Genomic DNA, 15,146 nt, shown 5'->3' with positions numbered 1-15,146 from the left:
CATCATCTCTCAGTACCTACTGCAACCTACATCCTTATGAATCTGTTTAGTGTATTCATCTCTTGGTCTCCCTCTACGATTAAACCCTCCACGCTGCCCTCCAATACTAAATTGGTGATCCCTTGATGCCTCGGATCAGATCATGTCCTACAAACTGATCCCTTCTTCTGGTCAAGTTGTGCCACAAACTCCTCTTCTCCCCAATTCTATTCAATACCTCCTCATTAGTTGTGAGATGTATCCATCTAATCTTCAGCATTCTTCTGTAGCGCCATATTTTGAAAGCTTCTATTCTCTTCTTGTACAAACTATTTATCGTCCATGTTTCACTTCAATACATGGCTACACTCCATACAAATACTTTCAGAAATGACTTGCTGACACATAAATCTATACTCGATGTTAACAAATTTCTGTTGTCCAGAAACGCTTTCCTTGCCATTGCCAGTCTACATTTTATATCCTGTCTAGTTTGACCATCATCTGTTATTTTGCTCTCCAAGTAGCAAAACTAATCTACTACTTTTAAGTGTCTCATTTCCTAATCTAATTCCCTCAGCATCAATAGACTTAATTTGGCCACCTTCCAGTACACTCGTTTGGCTTTTTTTATGTTCATCTTATATCCTCCTTTCAAGATACTGTCCATTCTGTTCAACTGCTCTTGCAGGTCCTTTGCTTTATCATCAGCAAACCTCAAAGTTTTATTTATTCTCCATGGATTTTAATTCCTACTCCAAATTTTTCTTTTGTTTCCTTTACTGCTTGTTCAATGAACAGATTGAATAACGTTGGGGATAGGCTACAACCCTGTCACCATTCCTTCCCGACTAGTGCCTCCCTTTCATGCCTCTTGACTCTTATAACTGCCATCTGATTTCTGTAGTTATGGTTCACTGCATAAATGCAGTGAATGCAAAGTGCCATTGAGGGTGCTAAGGTGCAGGAAATCAGAAATTCAAGATGATGACCTCGTACCATATTTTATGGATATGTCATATAGCATGCACATCTTATCAACTACATCCAAATCATTATTCGTACAGATGTATTAGCTTATTATTTCTGGTTTCTTTTCAGATCCTGTATCTGCATCGATTTTTGTGTCATTGTGTATTGTTGACATCAATCACCGCTTTGTTAGTGTTCAACATGTAATAAACCAATGTGCAAGGGGGATGGAAGGTAAATTTTGAAGAATTTATTGGATTGCCGTTTGCCACACACAAGTCTTTGGGGACGTCTCTCTTGTCCATCCGCACTGTGGCAACCATGGACCATGGTTGTTCTACTTTCAAACAGCTGCTTAGCAACATGAAGTGAAGAGAACCAGTTGTCCATTGTTATATTGATGTTTTTGCCGAGCACAGGATGTATGATTCTCATGACCACATCATCTCTTTCATTACTGTAGTGATATGGCCCTTCTCATTGTAGGCCTGCATATATTTCCAAGTTGAAAGTATATGGGTAGTGAGCATGGACAAGCACAAATACCTCCACTCTGTATTTTGTGGGCTTGCTGGGAATATACTGCCTAAATGGACAGTGTCCCCTGAATGTCAAAAGCTGTTCATCCAAAGTCGTTTCAGCACTCTGGAACACAATAGTGTTGAAAATTTGTAAGGAACATACAAAATACTTCATGTATTGGGGCGAATTTGTCAATTTTTGCATGAAGTTCTCCGTCAGCATTATCAAACTGCAAAGTTCTGATAAGAACTTTGTTTGAGTGTAGTCAAATACATACACAAAAGGATAATTGTTCTTGATATGGTCTATTTTTATGTTAGTGTATGTGACTTATGAGGTCAATAATATTATTTACCAAAAAGGGATGTGCAATCTTCAGTAGTAGTTTTCTGTTTGCAGTTCCTTTAGGATGAGGAACCACATATTCAGTGTTAAGAGTTCTACTTGGTCCTACATTCAGAGTAGTAGTCTTTGACCATATCATGTCACCTACACAAGTGTTAGAATCGACCTACCTACTTCTCTGGGATGGTTCATGACGTGAAAATTCAGGACTGTTTTCAGATGCCTTACTAGTGGCTTCTTTCTCTTGCTCAGACTCAGGCTGATGGTCTTGCTGTCCTAGAACATAATCTGCATCACTAGAATTCGTGAGGATTATCTTTCTTCTCCTCAGTCTTCTTCAGCAACGCTAGAATTCGAGCCTCTTGCCTCTGATCCATAATTTTGCTAAAATTAAATCAAACTACATGATTATTTTAAATGTTTGTATGCTGTAAAACAATAATCAGTTAATATAATAAACATATTCCAACAAAGTGAGGAAAAAATGGACTAGGGGAAAAAAAATGTGTTCCAAAAATACTTAAGTAATAGTTTGTGCATATTACAATGGTAGATCACAGCCTTTAACAAGCTCCTGTGGCACAAGAAGTGACCTGCACTTGCACTATGCTGAGTAGGTCCCCCAACAATCAGTCTTAAAGTACACAGAGGCTCAAAGGAGTGTCACTACTTGATTTTCAAATTTTTTTGAATTTCCGCAGGTGGGTCACTTACGTAATTCCTGCAACTACTGCAGGGTTTGGGCTTAATATGGAGAGAGGTATGAAGCCGTTAGAGATGTGGAGTTATATGTCCGGGAAGATGGCTTATTGGATTGGGGAGGGCTGGGTGGGGGGAATGTGAATGGGATGTCTTGGCCCTGGGTCTAGATCATGAAGATGTCATCAGTGAACCAGAACCTGACAAGCCATTTGCGGTTTTCAGGTGGCTTTGAAGTTTTCCTTCAGATAGACTGTAAACAGGTTGGCATAGTGGGATGGGAGGATGCGACACTGGTGCCTATGGCCTTGCTGCAAATTGTTTTTTATGTCTTCCCTGCAAAGGTGAAGTGGTTATGCGTGAAGATGTAGCTAGATGTGTAAGGGGTGAGGTGATGCTTTAGGAGTTAGAAGGATTTTGGGAGAACTGTTGTTCAACAGCGGCAAGGCCATGAGCACAGAGGGATCATGGCATATGGCATATAAGGAGTGGCATCAGCAACGTGGTGGTGGTGGTGGTGGTGGTGGTGATGGTCGAGAGTTCGTGAACGAAGTGCTTCATATCTTCTTTTTTTTTTTTTTGCGACATGGTGAAACCTTTGTCTGCAGGGTCTGTCTGGATCACTGAGACAAGAATGATTGATTTGTATGTCTCCTAATTTGATGCACTCCTCATCCTCAGTCACTGTTTAACCAGTTTCTGGTGTTCATTGTGTGTGGTGATAGCAGCACACAACAAGACAGATGAAGGTTTTTAGAACTTTAGTTGTGTGTTTCGGAGATTTTTCACTTTGTAGCAGTTGTGCACAAAAATAATGACTGTGATACTAGTAATTTGATATAGTGAGTCTATTCCCTAAATAAAAATGGATTTTTTTCTGTCTGTTTTGTAACATACTTCCAGATAATACTTCAGTTGTTGCTAATCAATCTCGTAGTGAAACAGGTTATCCAACTTCTTCACTTTTCTAACTACAGCAAGACTGGAGTAATTAGATCCATTGTCATTACTGAGAGCTGTTAGGCAAGGACATTGCTAATATGTTTCCTAAAATTTTGTTGATGGCTATGATGCATGCGCTGACGTTCAACTTTCAGGGGTCACATTACTGCCTTATATATTTTGGGACCATTATGATGCAAATCACTCATTTGCTGTGCTAGAACCAGATATTCTGAGCTGCTTCTACTAATATTTAATCAAATTTAACTTTGACATGATCCCACAACAAGGAACTATTGAGCCAGTCTCAAAAAATATGTTGTATATGCCAGTCACTTTCTGATTCTCTAGTTTAATTTGGAAACATGCAGCTTCTGATACTATTTACCCATCTAGATGCTACGACCATTTACCTTATCTGCTGATATTCAAGGTTAGATTATAGCTGACAGTGTTATGAAAAGGATAGATTGCTACTCACCATATATTGGAGATAGGCACAACAAAAAGATAATCAAAAGAGTAAGCTTTCAGCTCAAAAAGATCTTCTTCTAAATGAGACGAAACACACACACTCTTACGCAAATGCCACTCATGCAGTTTGTGATTTTAGTTTGCATGAATGTGCATGTGTATGTTGTCTTAATTCAGATGAATGACTTTTTGGGCCAAAAGATTACTTGTTCGACTGTCTTTTTGTTGTGTCTCTCTGTTGCAACATCTCTGCTACATGGTGAGTAGCATTCTATCCTTTTCATAATATGGTCATTATTCCATCCTGGATTTTCCATTGTAAGATTATAGCTGAATACTTAAGCAAATTTATGTTAAAACATCAGGAACAGAAGTCTGCTTACTAAAGAAGCAGGTAAAACTGTAAGGGAAGATATGTAAATACAGTGAAAGGTTGTTGTCTGAGAATATAAATGCCTTTTCAGAGAGTAGAAAAAGGGATAGTTGGAAGAGAAGAAAGTGATAAAAAGATGGCTGTGAATAAGCTGCTCAAGATACTGAATATAAAAGAACTGCTTGGAAATCGAAACTAAATCAAATTAAGCCTCCAGTTAGACAACTTTTGTTATTCATCATACATGAAAACACCAAATTACTGGGTTCAAGTTCAAAAAGTTGGTGTAAACAGGGCTATGGCTGTGACAATACACACATGCCTTTCGTGATTAACATTATTGCATTGTGACTTAGCAATCTCTCTCTTTCTGTCTTTAATGCCATTTTATGGTGTCAGTTGCTGAAACATTTTTTTAAAGGTTTTGTGGCATATATCTAACACAAGTGTAACAATTCATGATCAAGCAGAAATGATGCACGGACTGTCCATTTGAAAAGAAAGAAAAAGAAAATAGCAAAATACTAGTAAATGAAATTATAGCATAATGAATAGTGTCATTTCTCAGTAGCCTTGAAGTTTCCTCTAAAATGTATGTTATCCTAAAGGTAATTTTTGAAATCCGCAGGCTTAATGGAATGATTTGCTTTTCTTGTTTGTCATTTTCTTGTCACCGTTAAAGCAGATTTCATGTATGAAATTTATGTTTCATTATTTTAATTTTTATTTTAATGAACTTCTTGTACATACATTAATTTTTGGCTGCAAAGTAACCAAATCTGCTCCTTCCATTTCCTCCCTGTCCACTCTCATTTCAAATTTGTCATTAGGTCCTTTTTGATTATTTTACAGGGATCGTGTGAGTTCAATATGGCAGGTCGTAAGAGATCATATGTATAGTCTAGTAATGAGTGCCTCAGCTTGTGATCATTGTTTCTTGATGGAGAGGTCTGTTGTTGGTTTGCTGCGATTGGCCATTCGACTTATGCGAAGAGAAGACATGAGCCCTATGGTGAGATGAAATACCTATTTATTCCTGTTCATTTGTACCTCTTCAAATTCTATAATGTTGTAGGTTTACTTGTACCAGGTCGACATTGGAATATCGTAAATGTGTGTGCAGAAATTTTGTTGCCAATCTTAGTTCCAATAAGAACATCGCTTACACAATCAGTACTAGATTATTCTTAGCTAGAGAACCATGTAAAGAATGCACAGCGTATTTGTCGTATATGATGTATCTAACACCATCTGTGCTTGACATCGGTGTTAGGTCAAAGGGTTAGGCTACAGCAGTCTCTAACAGATATGATAGCATAGTTATCTGTATAAGAGCTCTTTGTGAAATATTATATTTGTTAATGAATTGCAACACTACAACTTCGTGTAATTCATAAATGCTTAGTGAACTGGTCTTCTGGTCAGTAAATTAAGAATAGAAGTGAAAAGAATGAGTGAGGGGAATAACTCTTTCCATGGCATTTTGGCTTGACCAAACACTATTACACATTTTAGAAGTGCATAGTGTATTTTCACTTTGTTGAAATTGATTAGTTTGAGCTATGAATTTCTAAAGTTACTATGTTTTTCAGTGAGATTTTTGTGAAAAAGAATGACCATGGGCAGTGTAGAGGTGCTGCTCCACTGTGACAATGAAATTATCACTAATAATGTATTAAAAATGTATATATATATATGTATTTCAGAACAGAACACATTCAGTACTCAGTTCTGTAGTTCAACCTTAAAAAGTATTAGCTATGATGTGGTTGTTGTTTATAAAGAGATATTGTGAGACCACAAGATTAAAGATAAGTAAAAGATTGAAATGAAAGAAACATTAAACTGTTTCTAGTTTCATATCATTTTAAACAACATGTTATAGGATACAACTTACAGCAATAAACTTTTATGAATTTTTTCCATTGTGGATGAGTTATTATTATTATTATTATTATTATTATTATTATTATTAGTAGTAGTAGTAGTAGTAGTAGTATAACAGATGAAACATAGAGGTAGGCTTTTGTAGCAAAATAACCATAGCATGCACAACACAGCCATTCTGCAGAACAGAGTGTAATGTAAGAGTGGTAAGGAAAGAAAGAGATGGTTACTGAAGCAATGTGTGCAAACAGATGAGGAAATTGCAAGAGCTAAAGACATTTTGTATAAATTGTGATGGATGAAAGCTAATTTTCCTTTAAGAAAGTTGGGAAAGAAGATCATAAAATAAAGGAACCTCTCAGTTTTGATTAGGCCAAATGAGGTTTTACAGACTGACAGGTTCTCTAAGGGAGAGAGACGTTAAAGCACCAGAGCGCAACATTAGAATGGGGTTGATGAAAGATGTATGAACTATTTGCATGGAAAAGAGTAGAGGATACCAAATGAAGATGTAAAAATGATGAGTGCTGTTTTTTAATATCATATCTTTCAGCCTACTGTGTATGTTCGAGCCATATATCCATCTTACTGCCAGGTGGTGGTCTGGGTTTGAATATCACTTTAGTACAAATTTCCATTCATTACAGTGCAGATTTATCATTTTTGAGCAGGTTCCACTGTTATTTCATGCCAGCGCATTACATTTATTTGATCGCTATCAATTCTGTACATTTGATTTAAGTTAATTTAATTTGAAAAAGATTAGTTACTGTTGTCATTTTTAGGTTTTTATTTGGATTATGGTATTCTTAATTCTGAATTTTTTTGTAATTTAGTTTCATTAAACAGCCTTTGGTAGATTTAATTGTTTTGTGTGATACATTTTTCAGGTTCTTCACTCTTTAAGAATGTTGCTCTTGCTGAAACCTTTACCACTTCTCCGTGTTTCTCGTCAGATAGCTTATGGATTATATGAGCTTTTAAAGACAAGTGCTGCTAATATTCATTCAGAAACTGACTGGACTATTATTTTTACCCTGCTTGAATGTGTGGGTGCAGGAGCACATCCACCAAGAGTGGTAGGTGACAACAATGGCCTTCCGGATGAACAAGGTTTGTACTGCTCTTAATAAATTGTGTGTGTGTGTGTGTGTGTGTGTGTGTGTGTGTGTGTGTGTGTGTGTGTGTGTGTGTGTGTGTGTGTGCGTGCGCGTGTGTGTGCGTGCGTGCGTGCGCTCGTGCGCGCGCCTGTTTGGGGGCAGAATGAAAAGAAACATAATTGCTTAAATATACATGGTTATTCTAAATGATGTACCTATTTTCAAAACTTCATATTTATTCAAGTACAAATCCAAAATTAACAAGCTTTATACCAGTGAAGAGAGGAGGTTTCAAAGTTTTTTCATAATGTTTATCAATTTAATAAATTTAATAATTTTTAATTAATTAGTTTTTAATAATCATTTAATAATTAGAAATGTAATAAATGTTCAATTTGGCCACTGTTGGCTGCACGGCAAACATCGACACGGTAGCCAAACTCGTCCCACAGACGCAAAACCATATCTGCTGTTATTGAGTGCACGGCAGCAGTGATCTGGTTCCACAGATCGTTCAAGTGGTTGCTAGAGCTGGGAGGAAACAGCTTTCTTCGCATAACTCCATAAGAAATAGTTGCAGGGTGTGAGATCAGGAGATCTCTGTAGCCAGAATTGCAGAGCCAGGTCCTAAAGTCCCCCGCGACTGATCCAGCGCTGAGGAAGGGAGCCACTCAAAAAGCCTCGTGGATCACAGTGCCAATAGGGTGGAGCTCCATCCTGTTGGAAAATGCTCAAAATGCCTCATACATCACGGTGCCAATGAGGCAGAGTTCCGTCCTGTTGGAAAATGAAGTCCTGGGAATCTTCCATAACTTGAGGGAACATCCATTGTTCCAACATGTCCGGGTACATGATTCCCGTTACAGTTCTTTCTGCAAAGAAAAATGATCCATAAACCTTTGTACGGGATATGGCACAGAACATGTTGCTCTTTGGTAGTCTCTTTCGCATTGGAATGGTGAATATGTATTTTCGAAACCCTATATGCCAACATTGTGTCTGTCTGACTTTTCTACTAAGGTGGAATGTCACTTCAGGGCTAAAAATTACATGCTGTAGAAATGTCATCCTCCATCTTCGTTAGCACATAACCACAAAATGTGAGACACTTCTCTTTGTCATTGGGGTTGAGAGCCTGCACAAGTTGTAATCGGTAGGGCTTTTGCAGCAAGTGCCATCTCGGAACTTTCCATACAGTTGCTTGGGGTTTTCAAAGTTCTCGATTGGATCTATTGGGAGACTTACTGGGACTGAGCACAAAACTTTCTTGAATCCGTCTGACAACATCCTCTGACACATGCGGTCGGCCTGTGCTTTTTCCTTTGCACACACTCACAGTCTGTTTCAATTGCTTAAACCAACAGCTAATGCTTTTGCGAGTTGTTGGTTGAATACTGAATTTGGTACAAAATGTCTGCTGCACTGCAATTTGCGACTCACTTTTTGCAAACTCAAGAATGCAGAAAACCTTGTGCTCCACAGTTGCCATCTCACTCACGACTGACAGTGAAATGGAATGACGGCCCTTTTGCCGCGCGAACTGTACTGGCCCGTTCTGAAACTGTCACCACCTGCCAAAAAGATTGAAACTTCCTCTTTTCTCTGTTATAAAGCTTGTTCATTTTGGATTTGTACTTGAATACATATGAATTTTTGAAAATGGATCCATCATTTAAAATAACCCTGTATTTTAAAGAAGTTGTGGGTAAATGAAGGTTAACCCTTGCATCACCAGTGGGTGGTGATGGGGGGGGTGGGGGTCGTGTACTTTACGCCCCTCTTTAGAAAATACCATATTGCAATTTAGTCATGCACTTTGTTTTAAAATTTTGAAAAATTGTTTATTTTTAATGATCCTATATTTATTTTAAATTTCTCAGTAAAATTTGACCCAATAATTTATGTAGTGAATGTAACTTTTCACAGAAAATGTCATATTAAAGTTGAATAACAAGTACACTGTCTTTGTTGTACTGATTTTTTTGTTTATTTCAACTAGTTTCAAGCTTAATGGGCCATCTTCAGTAAACAACTTACTAGCATCTGGAAGGGACACTAGTTCTTAGGAAACCAAACATTATAAGCAAAGATACAATCCACTTGCCAACAGAGTTGTGCATCAAACTTGTTTCATAATGTTGAAATTACACTTTACCCAATGTACAGTATTAAGAACAACAGATAATTAAACTACACAGTATAATAGGTCAAATGGTTATAATGCTAAAGTGTGTGAGGTCTTGAAATTGGCTGAGAAACTGTTAAATTGACCACTCTTTGTTTTCTTTGTGCAACAAATTTTTAACATTGTAAATTAAACTTTACACAATAAACAATATTATACACAATAATTAAAATACACTGTCTTACAGGATTACAGGTTATATGGTTATGATGCCATAGTTTGTGAGTTCATTACATTGATTGAGAACTGTGTAACAGCACAAGTAACTTATGTTGTGCAACAAACTTGCTTTTCATCGCATATTACGTTTTATGCAGTGGGCAGGATTAAACACAGCACATGGTTAAAATACACATTATTACAGTATTACAATTTATATTGTTGTAGTTTGTGAGAGAGATAAGGAATAGGAAATTCTTTGGTATTTTAATTCTGTGTATTAACAGAATATTCTGTCGGTTCTTGGTAGAACAACATTATAATAATAAATGAAAAGCACCAGTTTGCTTTTGTTCTGCAATATTATTTTTATTGCTAACCGGTTTTCGGCTTACAAGGCCATCTTCAGGCATTTACTGAGTATTATCACCAAAGAAGTTAAATGTTAGCAGACAACATTGGAAGAGAAGTAACACATCTAGAGTGAACTAGAAACATATGGTGAGTAACATCTTTGCAATGAAATAGTAAAAACTGAACAGTACATAAATAACAATGGAGTTGACAGGAAAACCTTTAGCACAAAATAAGAATAGCATGCTTCATAACAGTTTCTATTGATAAACAAAACTATTGAAATAAGATAAAATTAGTACTAGGCAAGGCTGCATCAAGAGGTATGAAACATGGAAAGTAATACACAACCAATTAAAAAAATTTAATTGGTTGTGTATTTCCTGTCAACTCCATTGTTATTTATGTACTGTTCAGTTTTTACTATTTCATTGCAAAGATGTTACTCACCGTATGTTTCTAGTTCACTCTAGATGTGTTACTTCTCTTCCAATGTTGTCTGCTAATATTTAACTTCTTTGTTGATAATACTCAGTAAATGCCTGAAGATGGCCTTGTAAGCCGAAAACCGGTTAGCAATAAAAATAATATTGTAGAACAAAAGCAAACTGGTGCTTTTCATTTATTATTAATTCTGTGTAGCAGTGTGTGTCATTGTGGCAGTCTATAGGTCTGTGACTGGTTGATTGCATCATGTGAAACTTAAGTGTGGATGTGCTCAGCTGTAAATGATCATTTAGAACCAGCTCAGGGTTTTTAGCAAAATTTTGGTTTATCTCAACTGCTTCTAGCAGCCTCAGTTTCCTTCCTTTGCTGGCTGTATGTAGTACTTCTGTGTGGACTTCGTATCTGTGTCCGTCCTTCAGCCCATATTCGCCAAATGTGGAGTCTGACTTACGTAATCTCCATCTGCATTCATGTTAAGTCAGCCTAATTATGGTGCTTCCTGTCTGACCAATTTACAGTTTGCTGCAGGGATTGCAAGTGATTTTATAAACATGAATGTTACTTAACAAATCTGTTTCGTCCTTGCTGTTGAATAGGATATGAGCTGCAGTACATCTTGCATAAAATGAAGTTTGTAGGTTTTGAGTGTTTTGGCTAGTTTGTCAGATAGCTTTCCTAAATATGGGATAGTACACCGGTTGGTTTTAGGTATGACCGTTGCTGCAGAGAGGTCGTGCACATAGGACAACATTTTGCTGTTTTGTTTTATATGCAGAATGTTGTCAGTTAATTCGGAGATATAGCAATTGTTTGATGCCATGCATTTAACGGTGTCTAATTCTGTCTGAAAATTCCCTTTTGACATTGGTATGTTTGTAACACAATGCACCATGGAATGGAAGGTAGCATGTTTGTGTGATACTGGATTTTGTGAACATGAGGGTATTTCCCTGTATGTTGTGATGGATTTCTGTAAATTCTGAAACTGTGTGTGTAGTGAGACCTGTGTTGAGGTCTAAGGAGTTAATGGATGTTTAATCAATCTCCGTGGCAAACTGTTTGTTTCTGTGTTGAGAGTTTGTGTTCCAGGAATGTGTTCACTTATCTCTTGATACCAATCCACAGACACAACACACCATCTACATATCTGTACTAATATTTAATACTGACAGTGAGTGGTTAATTGTGTAGGAACTGTTCTTTTTTAATAAATGGTCCATGAAGATTTATTATGCTAAAAGGGGGCTGTCCGTGTATGTCTTATGTTGTACAAGGTTGACACCTCCTCCGTATAGTTGTTCTGTCAAAATATCAAGGCCTTATTTGATTGGTATGTTTGTAAATAACCGGTTATCAAAAGATTGTAGTTTTGCACTGTGTGGCATAGGAAGGTCTTTCATTTTGTTAACAAGGGTCCACTGAATTTACACTCACAAACTTAGATTTAAATTTGGTGGGATGTAAGTTGGCACAAGAGGTTGAAAAGGTTGACATTCCATATGTAGTTTAGGAAACCCACAAAGTTTAGGAGCTACTTGGTTCATGTTGATCAAATACTTAGCTTCGTATTCAGGTATTACGCTTTTACAGGTCTTGGTTAAGTTTTAATTTCCCCATTAAAACGTTTTGTGGGATCTTCTGGTGAGGATATTGTATGAAATAAATGTGAGGAGTTGTTTCACTTCCTCAAGATAATCACTTTTGTCCTTGAGAATCCAATTACCGTACTAATTTATCTGCTTTTGTGAGAATGTTATTGTTAGTAATTATCTTCATTTGGTTTTCAGTGTGTTGTGCTCCTTAGATTGTGATGTAAGAGTGTCTAACTTAAGCTATTTTTGTATACTGCATCATGTTTTACTATGTGTTTGGTTGCAGTGTCTTTGTTTACACTGTGTTCTATATCAACTTTCAGTACATCTGTTTCTCTGAATGTTCAGTGTGAGGGGCATACTTGAAACCTCTTACTGGGACTCCCATTTTATTCATGGAAAAAACTGTTTCATATAGATTTACTACTTATTCTGAAAAGTTTTGTTCAGATTTTATAGTTACAGCTGCTCTACAACTGCATAGGTTATTTATTTTGTGTTTTTGGTGTACATACATGTCCTGCATAATGTTACACAATTGTTCACATATTTAGTTATCATAAACGCCAAACTCGCAGGAGTGTAGAATATGTGAGATTCACTTGTGTATCACTTTTTAATTTCTTTTTTTGCTGCAGATGAGTACTTCTTGATTTGATACATGTGTTTTGCTGTAGTATTTAATTTTTGGCATTGTTTATTGAACTAAGTGTATTGTGTTGCCTTCGGTTTTTGCTTAATTAACCTACTGTATGTTGTTGTTGTTGTTGTTGTTGTTGTTGTTGTTGTTGTGGTCTTCAGTCCTGAGACTGGTTTGATGCAGCTCTCCATGCTACTCTATCCTGTGCAAGCTTCATCATCTCCCAGTACCTACTGCAGCCTACATCCTTCTGAATCTGCTTAGTGTACTCATCTTTTGGTCTCCCTCTAAGATTTTTACCCTCCACGCTGCCCTCCAGTACTAAATTGGTGATCCCTTGATGCCTCAGAACATGTCCTACCAACTGGCCCCTTCTTCTTGTCAAGTTGTGCCACAAACTCCTCTTCTCCCCTATTCTATTCAATACCTCCTCATTAGTTATGTGATCTACCCATCTAATCTTCAGCGTTCTTCTGTAGCACCACATTTCAAAAGCTTCTATTCTCTTCTTGTCTAAACTATTTATCGTCAATGTTTCACTTCCATACATGGCTACACTCCATACAAATACTTTCAGAAACGACTTCCTGACACTTAAATCTATACTCGATGTTAACAAATTTCTCTTCTTCAGAAATGCTTTCCTTGCCATTGCCAGTCTACATTTTATATCCTCTCTACTTCGACCATCATCATAATCATCATCATCATCATTTAAGACTGATTATGCCTTTCAGCGATCAGTCTGGAGCATAGTCCCCTTATAAAGTTCCTCCATGATCCCCTATTCAGTGCTAACATTGGTGCCTCTTCTCATGTTAAACCTATTTCTTCAAAATCATTCTTAACCGAATCCAGGTACCTTCTCCTCGGCCTGCCCCGACTCCTCCTACCCTCTACTGCTGAATCCATGAGTCTCTTCAGTAACCTTGCTTCTCTCATGCGTGTAACATGACCCCACCATCTAAGCCTGTTCACCCTGACTGCTACATCTATAGAGTTCATTCCCAGTTTTTCTTTGATTTCCTCATTGTGGACACCCTCCTGCCATTGTTCCCATCTACTAGTACCTGCAATCATCCTAGCTACTTTCATATCCGTAACCTCAACCTTGTTGATAAGGTAACCTGAATCCACCCAGCTTTCGCTCCCATACAACAAAGTTGGTCGAAAGATTGAACGGTTCACAGATAACTTAGTCTTGGTACTGACTTCCTTCTTCCAGAAGAGAGTAGATCGTAGCTGAGCGCTCACTGCATTAGCTTTGCTACACCTCGCTTCCAGTTCTTTCACTATGTTGCCATCCTGTGAGAGTATGCATCCTAAGTACTTAAAACCGTCCACCTGTTCTAACTTTGTTCCTCCTAATTGGCACTCAATCCGTTTATATTTCTTTCCCACTGACATTACTTTCGTTTTTGGTATGCTAATCTTCATACCATAGTCCTTACATTTCTGATCTAGCTCTGAAATATTACTTTGCAAACTTTCAATCGAATCTGCCATCACAACTAAGTCATCCGCATATGCAAGACTGCTTATTTTGTGTTCACATATCTTAATCTCACCCAGCCAGTCTATTGTTTTCAACATATGATCCATAAATAATATGAACAACAGTGGAGACAGGTTGCAGCCTTGTCTCACCCCTGAAACTACTTTGAACCATGAACTCAATTTACCGTCAACTCTAACTGCTGCCTGACTATCCATGTAAAGACCTTTAATTGCTTGCAAAAGTTTCCCTCCTATTCCTTAATCTTGTAGAACAGACAATAACTTCCTCCTAGGAACCCGGTCATATGCCTTTTCTAGATCTATAAAGCATAAATACAATTCCCTGTTCCACTCATAACACTTCTCCATTATTTGCCGTAAGCTAAAGATCTGGTCCTGACAACCTCTAAGAGGCCTAAACCCACACTGATTTTCATCCAATTTGTCCTCAACTAATACTCGCACTTTCCTTTCAACAATACCTGAGAAGATTTTACCTACAACACTGATTAAAGAGATACCTCTGTAGTTGTTACAATCTTTTCTGTTTCCATGTTTAAAGATTGGTGTGTTTACTGCTTTTGTCCAGTCTGATGAAACCTGTCCCAACTCCCAGGCCATTTCAATTATCCTGTGTAGCCATTTAAGACCTGACATTCCACTGTATTTGATGAGTTCCGACTTAATTTCATCCACCCTAGCTGCTTTATTGCACTGCAATCTATTGACCATTTTCTCCACTTCCTCAAATGTGATCCTATTTCCATCATCATTCCTTTCCCATTCTACCTCGAAATCTGAAACATTACTGATCGTATTTTCACCTACATTGAGCAACTCTTCAATATATTCCCTCCATCTGCCCAAGGCATCCACAGGATTCACCAGCAGTTTTCCTGACCTGTCCAAAATACTTGTCATTTCCTTCTTACCTCCCTTTCGAAGACTGCTAATTACACTCCAGAATGGTTTTCCAGCA

The 15,146-nt window shown here is 37.4% G+C and overlaps 1 protein-coding gene across 3 annotated transcripts in view; it reads left to right on the top strand.

Moving 5' to 3' along the window:
• LOC126162642 (Golgi-specific brefeldin A-resistance guanine nucleotide exchange factor 1) overlaps positions 1-15,146 on the top strand; it is a 320,165-nt gene that overhangs the window by 152,927 nt on the left and 152,092 nt on the right. For all 3 annotated transcript variants that reach the window (XM_049919278.1, XM_049919277.1, XM_049919276.1), the window contains exons 22-23: positions 5,159-5,318; positions 7,084-7,306. In XM_049919278.1, the coding sequence (XP_049775235.1) occupies positions 5,159-5,318; positions 7,084-7,306 (383 nt within the window). The remainder of the gene's footprint in view (positions 1-5,158; positions 5,319-7,083; positions 7,307-15,146) is intronic.

This window comes from Schistocerca cancellata, chromosome 2, assembly GCF_023864275.1.
Source record: "Schistocerca cancellata isolate TAMUIC-IGC-003103 chromosome 2, iqSchCanc2.1, whole genome shotgun sequence".
Lineage (NCBI taxonomy): Eukaryota > Metazoa > Arthropoda > Insecta > Orthoptera > Acrididae > Schistocerca > Schistocerca cancellata.
The sequence above is the reverse complement of the archived record's forward strand: the minus strand, read 5'-3'. Positions and strand labels throughout refer to the sequence as shown.